Genomic DNA, 11,555 nt, shown 5'->3' with positions numbered 1-11,555 from the left:
TATATATCTCGTGTGCCACGCCTTTAAATAGATTTCCATGTTTACGAGGTATGGTTAGAGCGGAGAAGAGAGCAAAGGAAGGAGCAGTTTGTTCGAACTGAATGTGTTAACGAAGTTCGGTGTTCACGACAGAGAATTAATTCACAGTGAATGCTGTGCTCCGAAGACTTTAACTGGTTTGCTTATTTATTCGTTTTAGATGGAATAGCGATTCTAATTAAATTGAAATTAAAACATGTCACGTTAGCAGGAGGGGCAGAACCGACGGAATTTCTTCCCTTTCGACCGTCCTTGTGGCATTTTCTTCTGTCACTTCGATGGAATACTGTAGCTCGTTCATGTGAAACCTGAAAGAATTAATCATCGAAAGATAACTATTAATACTGCTGTTAACGAAGAGCATAGTAAATGTAAAGCACCATTCGTCGGCATGTTCGCAGTCGAGCAGCCCTTCGTCCGTGCAGACTCGTTCCCTTTGATCGAACACCGTATTATTCGGACAGATCACGGGAAATCCATTTCCCGAATCGTTGCACGCGTGGAAAACTCGGCAATCGTAATCCGGGTCAGCGTACAGACCGGTCGGTTTCCCTTCGCAGGTGAATCGAAACGTCAAGTTGCGAAATACATCGAAATCGTTCGATTCCTCCGACAGTTCCTCGTACGTTTCCAAACGCTGTCGATCCTGTCGAGAACGAAGACTTCTTTAAATGCGATTCATCGAGAACATTTACCTTAGAATTAACGATAAACGAAACTCCTTACGACGTAACCCAGAGTTGGTAAAGCATCGATTGCGATCATCATTCCTACGAGATGATAACTGTTACAATTTTCCATCAAAGTATATTCGTGGTAATCTGGTACTCACGAAGTAGAAGAATCAGCTTTAACAGCGACGAAACTTCCTGGTCCATACTTCAAAGTGGTCAAGTAGATCCGGCGACACCTTTCAGACTGATTTTCAGTGCTCGGCTGATCCAGCAGCTATTTTACTGACACTGTCGGTTCGTAAACCGAGAGTTGCTCGGAGAACTTATCGACCTCAATGACCGTGTAATTTCTCGTTCTGCGATATAAACGATGGTTAATCGGGATATCCGGTTCTCTCGCTTCTACTTTGATGTTCGAATAATTGTTTAATTTGTCGAATAATTTGTTCGATATTTCACTGGAAACGAATCATTCTGGAAGTGAACAAAATTTACAGATCATTCAACGGTCGATAAAATTATTAAACGTACAAAATATCTAGAACGATTGGTGGAAACTATATCATCGATCGGAACGCTCGATGTAAATATTTCAAGGTACCAACAGATGTCACTGAACGATGAAGAAGTCGGGTAACCATACGTTCTAAGCGACTTTCACCTGCGTCGACCAATAGCGGTCGTCGTTCTCCAGGTAACTTTCTTCTACAAGAGAATCGTGCCTTTCAGGAACGTAAGTTAATCCAAAAGACGCAATAAATATTTACAAAAATCATTCCTTAAGGAGCACAGAAAGAATGCAAAAATGATGATAAATTTGCCGGACCTTTAACAAAAGTAAACGAGGCTGCCAGCAAGCGAGACCGAATCTACAATTATGTCCTCTGAGAATGATAACCACAAGATAAGTTTCGATGCACGGCCCTGGAAGCCAATGAACCAATCGAGCGCAACCTTAACGTCCCATACCCACAGAAATATTCTCGGTTTAGAATCGGAGAGTCGCGTGTCCACGAAAGGACAGCGCGTATCAACTGCCAATGAGGGAGGCCACGCTTCTCGGTCTGCCTTTCTCTTTAGCTCCGAGCCACGGCTCAGTTTTCACGGTAGCCTCATCCAGGAACCACTAGCAGAATGTCTTGAACGCAGAGATGTGGTGAAACGTTTCTTTCGTACGTTCCTCTTCTCCTCCTCTTCTTTCTCTCTGTCTCTTCTGGGTCCTGTCCATAACCGACGACCCAGGGACTGGTGCAACGATGAATACGTGATCCGAGGACAAGGTCGTCCTTAAAAAAAGCAACGACTGTCATCGTGCTTTCGGGACTGTTGCTGGACCAAAGTGAAACAAGAAGGTAGATATTACATTCTAGAGAAACATCATACTTACAAAACCATATTCACTTTGTTTCTTCGTAGCTGTCCGATTGTTTCTAAACATCGTCGACGATAAAACTTCGTTTTCTCAATCGATTCGTAACTTGAATCAACGAAAAATAGTTCGTTGATATTTTCAACTAACAATTTCGGGAAAATTCCGAGGAGAAACGGGTTCGTGTCGTGCGTCATAGACCGTTCCACGTGCGTTCGCACGATCACAGCCGAGGTGGTGATTTCAATGCGTGGATAGAACCGCGTTTGCTCGTAATTGCCCTGTTAAAGATCACCGTCTCCTCGCAATTATTTCATTTTCACCGACAGTCTCTCCGTTTCGTCTATTTTTTCTATTGTAGATACGTTTAGTAATCGTATTGGAGTATAACTATACGTATTAACGCTATCGCCGACGAAGATTCGATCGCGTCGCGTTCCCGGAAAAAAGTCGAATTTTTCCTAACACACTATACCACTCTCGAAACCGCTTCTGCAAGGCCAGCTGGTGAAACGAAAATATCCTTGAGCTCGGTTGATGCAGAAGACGAAAAAAAAAAAAAAGCAAGAAAACAATCTCGATCTCGCAATCCTATTTTTGTTTCTCCTCCTTCCGATTCGTCCGCGTATTATTCGAGAAACGACGAAGGAGAAGAGTTAACAATTGACATTAATCTTAGATTCATCGGACTTTCCCCTGCGGCGTATAAGTCATAATAACATTAATTGGCCCCGGAAAGTGGAGCGTGGTTTATTGTATTTTCTTCGCGCATCAATTATTTCACCTGTGCCACGATCGGAGAACGGAAACCGTCTTTCTCACGAGCCTTGGATCTTTTCCCAATTATTCCCCCCTCGATGGCGTCTTCGACGACTTCGCTGCTGAAGGAGAGAACGATCTATTCCATCGAACCGCGTGCTCAGATACAATATACTTCACAGTTTCGACCGGGTTCTCGGATTTCTCCGGTTCCAACGGACACCCAGAAACTGGACACGAAATACCCGAGGTGTCAAACGTGGATATTACGTCAGCAGAACCGGTGCAAGGAGAAATCTATTTTTCAAACGGAAGCTCGATAGACCAAGTGATTCGGTTCATTGCTTACCGGTAAGGTCGGTTCGAAATAAGTGAAAGGAGCAAGTGTTTTCGTTCGCGGTGGTGCAGCTCTGTCGTGCGTTCACGCTACATTCGCAAATATAATCGTAATACCGAAAGAAAAAAAGCGCATCGTTGTTCACGTCGTATTGTTCGCGATCAGCCTACAAAGGCGTATCGCGAGTTCCTTTTTCCGTTCTCCGGTTTCGGGTTTCGCCGAACAACGGCCGCCTTTCCGGTACATTTGGCAGTATACAGATTGCGCAATCCCGTTCAAAAGAACAAAATTCCAGAAACTTCCTAGAAAGCATTATTTCGTACAGTAAACGACGTGTTTATGGTCGGCTGTTGTGGAACGTTCGTATTATACTCGGAAGGTTGCATAAACCGGCGCAGTGGCGGCGAAACTAGACCACCGACGCTTTTCTTTTTACCTTCTCGCTCGTTGAATTACTAGATTACTGGAACCGTAATAAACCAGCGGCGATTCGTTTCGCAGGCCAGTGGGCCTCGCCACTTACAGTTCGGTGTGTGCGTTCGATCGCGAAGTTCGTCTGACGGTGGCGAATGTAGCGATTAATTCGCATTCTTCCTCCGTTTCTCCGATCTCATCGACCTGTTTTCACGGTTCTCTTCAAGGCCATCGTTCACGCATCATCGATACATCGAATGAAAAAAAAAAGCAACACTCCGATCGCCTACGCTTTTCTCTCGCGCGCATCCTCTGTATACATATAGTAAAACGCTAGTTGCCCACGATCGTGCAACGGTTTAGTCGGGACGTCTCGTTTCTAGACCGCGTCAAGTTCTACTTTGTTTTCGAAGGAAGAAGAAAAAAACTTCGATCGTCTGACAAGCCTCTTGTTCGTGCCGTTCGCTCACAGCGATTCGTACGTGGATAAGCGAATTACCCTGGATTAGATATTCCAATTACCTACGGCTCGCGGTTTCGAGAGCACACACGGAGAACGGTTTACGTTTAGAGGCCGAATCGATGCCCGCACGCAACGGGCCGTTTCCTCGTCGATCTGCGCAACGCGATAGAAAACCCGCTAATCTCGTAGAAAGTATTTGCATTCGAGCATCGCGAACAAAACCATTTCATTTCACTTTCCGTCTTCAGAATCTGGCCTGGCCGGCAGAAACGCGCTAGAGCGTCGACAGCCCTCGTTCTTCCCTTCTGAAATTACATACATATATCTCTCTGTCCGCGGTGCAATTGTGTACAAATTTTATATTAACGCGATTACATGTCTGGAAGAATGTCAATCAAATCAGAATTGTCAGCGGGGATCAACGCTTAAACAAAAATACATACGTATACATACATACATGCATACATACACGGTGAATAACAGTTGTTGCACGCGATTCCTCGTAATTCGCGTCCCGCAACCGAGGAAGCAGCGTTGGCAACAACGAGGTCATTCGTCTCTTTATGACTTCTTTGTCTCTACCGGTTCAGCGGCGTCGTCCTCGGGGCGACGATCCTCGGTCGAATTAGTCGCGCCTGCTGCTACCAACGAAGGCGCCCACGAATAATTTCGCATTTTTTCGTAGACAAACGTCCCCCACAAACGTGTCGATGTTCGCGTGTGGGACGTTGTTCGTGGACCGTTCGTCGACCGGCCAGAGCCCACCCTTCCAAAAACCGTCGATGCGTCACGGTTTTGCTAATCGAGCACTGGAAACAAAAACATGTACAGTCGATCAACTCGGGAGGGATTTCGATTTCGAATCGAGGAAAATTTTAATTGCCCCCGGCTATCTATAGGATCGTTATCGGGCCCTGCGAATCAGCTGTCGGTGCCAACCGACCGCGCAGCGAAAGCTTTCTCACGTTTCGCGAAACAACGCGATTACAAGAGGAGAACGGTGACTAATAAAACTTTGTAGCATAATTGTAACCGTTACACGGCTTCATCGCGGGGGAAAAACGCGCCTCGATCGCGGCATGGTAACGAGTGTGTAACGCGTTAATTGAAACGGGGGTTATTGTCTGTCACGCAGATGATACTTCTTTTCCCGTTGTTGTGGGCTTTGGTCCTGCCGGTGTTGGGTGGATACGTTCCACCCGGGCCACGATTCCGATGTCCCAGGGAGATCAAGTACATCTACCCGTGCGTGTGCCTTCGAGGCAGCGACAGGGGTCTGTACGTTCAGTGCGAGAACACCAATCTGGCCAGCTTGAGTTTGGCCTTCTCGAACCTAGGCAACGAGGGACTGCCCATCGAGGAACTCGTTTTGTACAAATGTAACATAGGTAACGTGTCTCTGAATGTAAATTTCCCTCACGGCACCTTCTAAAGTAATTACAATTGATAAAAGAATGATTCATGCGAAAAGTTAGTTCGGTAGGATAAGGAGGAAAGAAGCCCCTGAGCTTTTCTTGTCTATATCTACAACTTTTCTCTGACACGTGTCTTGATATAATCAATAATCGAATAATTTTTCACTTTGAGTGCATTTAAGTAATTCTTTAAATGTTTAAGGGCCCAGTCGCTCCTTTTCCCTTATCCGATCGAGCTCAAACTTCGCACAGATTGTTTTTCTACTAATTGGAACTACTTTGGGGTATGGATAAAAATATTTAATGGATAAGGAAGAAATCTCGGGAAGAAGTTTCATCAAGAGGAAATAAGAGCCACTCTAGTGTCTCTGGTTATTTCGCTGAAATCTATAGGTTTGGTTTCACGAATTACACAGGACGTTTCTATGGGCCGGCGCTTTATCCGTTGGACGTACGAGTGTTGAGGTTCGTCGACACACCGTTGCGACTGATCGAGGAGCACAGCTTCCTCGGCGTGAACAGAACGCTCCAGGAGCTGTACGTGGTGAACAGCACGCTGGAGAAATTCCCGCGGGAGGCGTTGCAGATACTGGGAAATCTGAGCATTCTCAGCATCGCCGGCCATCGAATGTCCACGTTGCCGGCGGACGGATTCGCGGAGAGTGCCGCGGCCGCGAAAATTGAGAAACTGGAGATTAGTAACGGTACACTGGTTTTCACGAATGGAAACCGCAGGCAATTGGATTTTCTCCGTGACTTTCTATTTCGCTTTTTGCAGGGACACTTACCTCCCTGCCCGTGGAGGCGTTGGCGCCACTGAAAAAGCTAAAGCGGCTGGATCTCCACGGGAACGAGATCAAAGAGTTAAAACGGAATCAGTTCAAAGGGTTACGGGACACCGAGTACTTGGATCTGTCCCACAATTTGATCAACAAACTGGACGGCTCGCATCTGGCCGATCTGACAAAAATGGGCTGGTGTAATATGTCTCATAACGCGATCTCTGACTTGAAGAGGTACACATAATATCCAGAACTTTCGATCGAATTTCATCGATTTTCGTTTGATCGACGTGTCTGTTTCTCCGGTCGTAGAGGCACCTTCGCGAGGAACTCTCTGCTAAAAGTGCTCAATTTGAGCCACAATAAAATCAGGAAGCTTGATTCGAACACCTTCCGTGGTATGCGGTTCTTGGTTAGACTGTTTTTGAGCGACAATCAGATCAACGACGTGGGTAGGGGGACTTTTGGTCCAGTCACGAGGATAGGAACCATCGACTTGGCCAGGAATTTTATCAAAAAGATCGACTTCCAGATGTTCAATCAGCTTCAGTTCGCTGAGGTACGAAGAGACTTTGTTTCGCCCAACAACATATTTCGTCCACTCATCTGTTCTTGCTTCTTCTTAGGTGCTGGATGTCTCGGAGAATTTTGTGACTGTCGTGGAAAAGTTGTCTTTCAAGGATCTCTATCTGGCGAAGATCAATCTTTCGCGCAACGAGATCTCGAAAATAGAACCGGGAGCGTTCGAGAACTGCGTGAACATGACGCTCCTAGATCTGAGTCATAACAAATTGGAGAATATATCGAAGTTCTCGTTCGACAGCGCGACTTACGCAACCGAACTACAATTGAGTTACAACCAATTTACCTCTCTGAATCAGGTATTGTTCGATGATCTACGGTACCACGAACAGAATCAAGGAGGATTAGGAATTCTCGACACTCCCACTTATCGTTATTCGTTTCAGGTGCCGCTACATAACATGACTGGTCTGAAAGTTCTGAATGTTTCTCACAATTCGTTACATTCGGTGCCTCGTCAGACGTTCCCAAAGTTGTACGAACTCCACACGATCGATTTATCGCACAACAATTTGTCAGAGATACACAACGCCATCTTTCAAACATTGTTCAGCCTTCGGTTTCTAAACCTATCGTACAACTCTCTAGAGAAGATCAAACCATCGACGTTTGGACCACTGCCAACGCTTCTCGATCTGGATATGAGCTACAATCAATTAAACGATGTGGCTCGTGGTAGCTTAACCAGACTACCAAGTTGCAGGTAATCAATGGTTGATCATGAAACGTTCGATCTTGCAACGTAGAAGAAACATTATTAATAAACGATCATGGTGTATCGATTCCTAGGAGCCTGACAGTCAAGAACAATCGTTTAACAAAGATCTTCCAGTTGCCAATCTCTTTGGCCTCTCTAGACTTTTCCGAAAACATGCTGGAGGAGGTACCCACGACTGACGTGTGGCCTGCGATGAACGCTTTGCTTTCGCTGGATCTTTCCAAGAACCGATTGGGCGACAGTCTGAAACACGGCAGCTTCGAGAATCTGTTGACTCTGAGGATATTGAATCTGCAATCGAATAACATCACGAGGCCTCCGTGGGAGGCGCTCAGTACTCTCAGTAGCTTGCAATATCTTCATCTAGAGGTGATAGAGGCGGACAAAATTATTCCTTTGTCGTTTAGAGTGTATAAACCGGCTAACGTACTAAGCAAGAGTAACAATTTTAGGATAACCAGCTAACCGAGCTCGGAAAATCAGCATTCGGACGCCTGCCGATAGTGTTCGAGCTGAATCTTGCCAAGAATCAGATTCGAAGCGTCAACAATCGAGCCTTCGAAGGGTTGCTGCAATTGCTCACCTTGAACCTAACGAGCAACAACCTCGAACACATTCCCAATGGAGCGTTCCAGGGTCTCGTCTCCCTCAGGACGCTCGATCTTTCCCACAACAAACTGGAGAGCCTGGACAACAAAACGCACGGCCTGCTGGACGATTGCCTGTCCCTTGAGAGAGTCAATCTCAGTCACAACAAGATCTCGTTCGTCACCAAGAAAACATTCCCGAACGATCCATGGATTCCTTACAGGTTGAAGGAGATCGATCTCTCGTACAACACCATGCCTGTATTAACGTTCGAATTGACCATCGGTGCGAAGAAGGTCCAAATCTTGAACATCAGTCACAATACCATTAACGATGTACGAAGATGTGAGTAACGAACGACGAAATACGATGGACGTGCTCTCAGCCCGTCTTATTTTTCATACGTTCTCTTTTGATCCTTCAGACGTGATCGGGAATCTGTCGGCACTACAAACGTTGGATCTCTCTTACAACGAGATCAACGACCTCTCCGAACCGGACATCTTCGACCCACCGGTGAATCTGACTAATCTGCATCTGAGTCACAATCGTCTGAGTCATATTCCCTTGAATAAAATTCTACCGCTACCAAATCTGAAGACACTTGACGTGAAATCCAACATGATCGGGGTGTTCGACGAAGTCTTTATGAAGATCATAAAAAACGGGACTAAACTCGAGTATTCTGGTACAGGAAACCGCGAGGGAGATTCGACAATTACCGGTGGAACAATGAGTAACCGACGAAATACAATTTTTTCAGGGAATCCGTTGCACTGCGACTGTTACGCGAGACCTTTGAAGAGGTGGCTGAACACACACACGGAAATACCAAAGGAATGGTCGAACGTCAGCTGCCAGAGCCCGAATTTCCTCGCCACGAAACTGATAAAGGAGATCACGGAGGACTTGATGGGATGCGGCGAGAGGGAGGTGAAAGAGTATCCCGAGTTCGACATCACCCCAGACGTGAAATATCGAAATATCGAATAGTGCGTATCCGTTAGCTTGGGATATCGTTCCATCTAAGAGGAGGGAAGGGAACCTACACATTCACGTTCCTAATTTCCAGCAACGAGGACGACAAGAGCTGGAAGGCGACCTGGTACGTAACGTCGCGAGAGGACATTGGCGATTTTTACGTGGTGGTTCGTGAGTCCGGGAACAGCAAATCGGCCATCGAGAAGGATCTGGTCTACAGCGAGCGATCATTCAAGATCCAGGATCTGCAGGATTCAGGGTCAAAGTACGAGCTATGCGTTCTCGCGAGAGACTCCGAGGGGAACGTGAAGCACTTCCGAAGTTCCCAGTGTCAGATATTAACCCAAATATTCTAGCGTGACGGTAGAAGAAAGGAGCGTGTCTCGCGACATCGGGGATTTATTCTTCCTCGTGACGACCTGTTTAAAACGGAGGCGCCATGCGAAAATACGGCGGCTCCGTGTTTCGTTAAGGTCCCACGATTAACCGTGATAAATAGCGACCGCGATCGTAATCGATGTCGCGAGCGCGGATCGTGGCTTGTACATAGGTTCTATGGTTACCAGTAGGCATCGCGAAGACGTTGAACGTCGTGTATTTATTTTTGTAAAAATATACTCTCCGTCCAATAGTTCCCGGAAGTAGTTGTTCGGAATGATTCTCCCCGGATATCCTGATCTCGACGAGACGAATTCGATGGGGATCGAGCACGTAGTAGATCCTCGAGGGGACAGAGACAGGAAGATTGATCGATGGAATCGAAGGGAGGACGCCGAGAACAAAGGGAGCGGGAATAATTTTCTGATCGTTAGGTAGCATCTGTGGAAGGCCGAGACGATTAACGGACAATTTGTCTTAATAACTCCGCGGCGGCTAATCCCACGAGCCTAATTCCTCGTGGCGCTGTTGTCCTGCCGCTAATAAAGGCGTTTCTCTCGAGGCTCCGTGTACTGAAAAAGTTCTCAAGGAAGTCAACGGGCTCGCGCGTAACCAAGATGATTTCATTATTCCGCGGCTTTATAATTAGCATCCACGGTTATCCCGGAGGAAGAGGAACGGGCCACTCGGGGTCTTTCTAATGAGGCCGAGGTCCCGTGGAAGTTGTCGCTCCGATCTCTGGATCGTAGTCATCTTCTTCCCCCAAGACATTTTAATCGCAGGCATGTCACGAATCGTTTCGAGCATTATTTTCCAAGTATCTCTCGAGGATTTCGAGACGAGCCAGTTTCGTCGACGATTAACGGGACTTTGAATCGGCAACACTAGCGGCGTACGTGATCGTTATCGGGTCGACGCAAACGAGGAAAAAAAAACAGTCGACCCTCGAAACATCCGTCTTCCGCGCGAATCCTAGTCGAGTGCGTGTTTAACTTTTGTTTCTACGTGTTTCTTTAACAGATGAATCCTTCGGTTTACACTAGCATGGGAACAGAAGAAGAAAAATGGTAAACGTAACACAAGCATAACGCTCGCGAGGTATCGCGCAGAATTTGTTATTGTCGTACGGAAAGATGTAATGCAAGAAGAAAAGTTCATCGCTGACGTGTTATGTAGACTAAATGAGGTAATTAATGGATCGTGCTTTCTCGATGCTGTCTGAATGGAAGCCTGATTTTATTCAGATTACCCATGGTACACTGTTCGAGAGTCCTAGAGGCCGAAGAAACGGCGCAAGACGGTCGTTGCGCAATAATAGCATCTTAATTGGCAAGTAAATCGTATATCCACGAAGATCCAGGTACGACGAGCGACACAGATCCATCCCGTTTCTCGAGACTAGATAGTTGTCAATTGTGTGTGTGTATGTATCAACCGCGATCAGACCGCGTGATAAGCATGGATCCACGATAACTCGTTACCGGAAATGTTGTTCCGTGCGATCGCTTTAATTATCGAATATACTATTTCGCGAGAGGCAGTCGCCTAGGAGCGGAGATCCAATTAGCCCTCGAACCGTGGCGGTCGTTACGAAGCCAAACGATTTCACGTCGGTAACGTAATCGGTATCGGTTGGCTCGTTACGAAACCTCCTTGGACACTTTCACCTGGAGGTTTTAACGATGGCGGTGGCTTTCGTCTAGGTACCGTACGAGCGCGCACGAGCGTTCACGAACAGCTACGAAGAGGGCAGCGTGGCGCGGCGTTCGCGAGGCTCCACGCCACAGACATCCGTTTGTCTGGCCCCGGTCGGACCATAAGGCCCCCAAGGCTGTTCAGCCTTCGGTCGAATAAATTTATGCGCGTCCCTTCCTACGGTCTCGAGCGCAAAGACGCGACGACTAGGCCTCGGTTTCGTTGACCCTGCTGATCGGCTTCCCCGCCTCTCCGCCGGTTAATGCAATAATTAATTATCGACAGACCGTCGTGAGCCATAAATCATCGATCTCTTCGGGTTCGCGAACCAACCCCGACCGGCCTATTGATTTACAATTAT

The 11,555-nt window shown here is 46.7% G+C and overlaps 2 protein-coding genes across 2 annotated transcripts; one reads left to right on the top strand and one right to left on the bottom strand.

The window, feature by feature from the left end:
* Nucleotides 1-238: 238 nt before the first annotated feature.
* Nucleotides 239-807, bottom strand: LOC107186781. The gene is made up of 3 exons (XM_015574719.1): nucleotides 766-807; nucleotides 420-685; nucleotides 239-347 (listed from the first exon to the last, which is right to left on the bottom strand). The coding sequence occupies exons 1-3, from the start codon at nucleotides 805-807 to the stop codon at nucleotides 239-241; spliced, it is 417 nt and encodes a 138-aa protein (XP_015430205.1).
* Nucleotides 808-5,190: 4,383 nt separating this feature from the next.
* Nucleotides 5,191-9,477, top strand: LOC107186780 (chaoptin). Its single transcript, XM_015574718.1, has 11 exons — nucleotides 5,191-5,443; nucleotides 5,887-6,174; nucleotides 6,249-6,486; nucleotides 6,565-6,811; nucleotides 6,879-7,133; nucleotides 7,221-7,537; nucleotides 7,624-7,921; nucleotides 8,005-8,485; nucleotides 8,565-8,828; nucleotides 8,904-9,132; nucleotides 9,213-9,477. The coding sequence occupies exons 1-11, from the start codon at nucleotides 5,191-5,193 to the stop codon at nucleotides 9,475-9,477; spliced, it is 3,135 nt and encodes a 1,044-aa protein (XP_015430204.1).
* The last annotated feature ends 2,078 nt before the right edge of the window (nucleotides 9,478-11,555 follow it).

This window comes from Dufourea novaeangliae, unplaced genomic scaffold (genome assembly GCF_001272555.1).
Source record: "Dufourea novaeangliae isolate 0120121106 unplaced genomic scaffold, ASM127255v1 scaffold90, whole genome shotgun sequence".
Taxonomy (NCBI): Eukaryota; Metazoa; Arthropoda; class Insecta; order Hymenoptera; family Halictidae; genus Dufourea; species Dufourea novaeangliae.
Note: the sequence above shows the minus strand (reverse complement) of the source record. Positions and strands in the feature narration are given on the sequence as shown.

What these genes read in the sequence shown, in the direction of transcription:
- LOC107186780 (XM_015574718.1), top strand. Translation starts at nt 5,191, where the DNA reads ATGATACTTCTTTTCCCGTTGTTGTGGGCTTTGGTCCTGCCGGTGTTG. An exon ending in TTTGTACAAATGTAACATAG is followed by an intron (nt 5,444 to 5,886) that starts GTAACGTGTCTC and finishes CGAATTACACAG; the next exon opens with GACGTTTCTATGGGCCGGCG. An exon ending in ATCAGCTTCAGTTCGCTGAG is followed by an intron (nt 6,812 to 6,878) that starts GTACGAAGAGAC and finishes GCTTCTTCTTAG; the next exon opens with GTGCTGGATGTCTCGGAGAA.
- LOC107186781 (XM_015574719.1), bottom strand. Translation starts at nt 807, where the DNA reads ATGATGATCGCAATCGATGCTTTACCAACTCTGGGTTACGTC. An exon ending in TACCAACTCTGGGTTACGTC is followed by an intron (nt 686 to 765) that starts GTAAGGAGTTTC and finishes CGTTCTCGACAG; the next exon opens with GATCGACAGCGTTTGGAAAC. An exon ending in TGCGAACATGCCGACGAATG is followed by an intron (nt 348 to 419) that starts GTGCTTTACATT and finishes TAATTCTTTCAG; the next exon opens with GTTTCACATGAACGAGCTAC.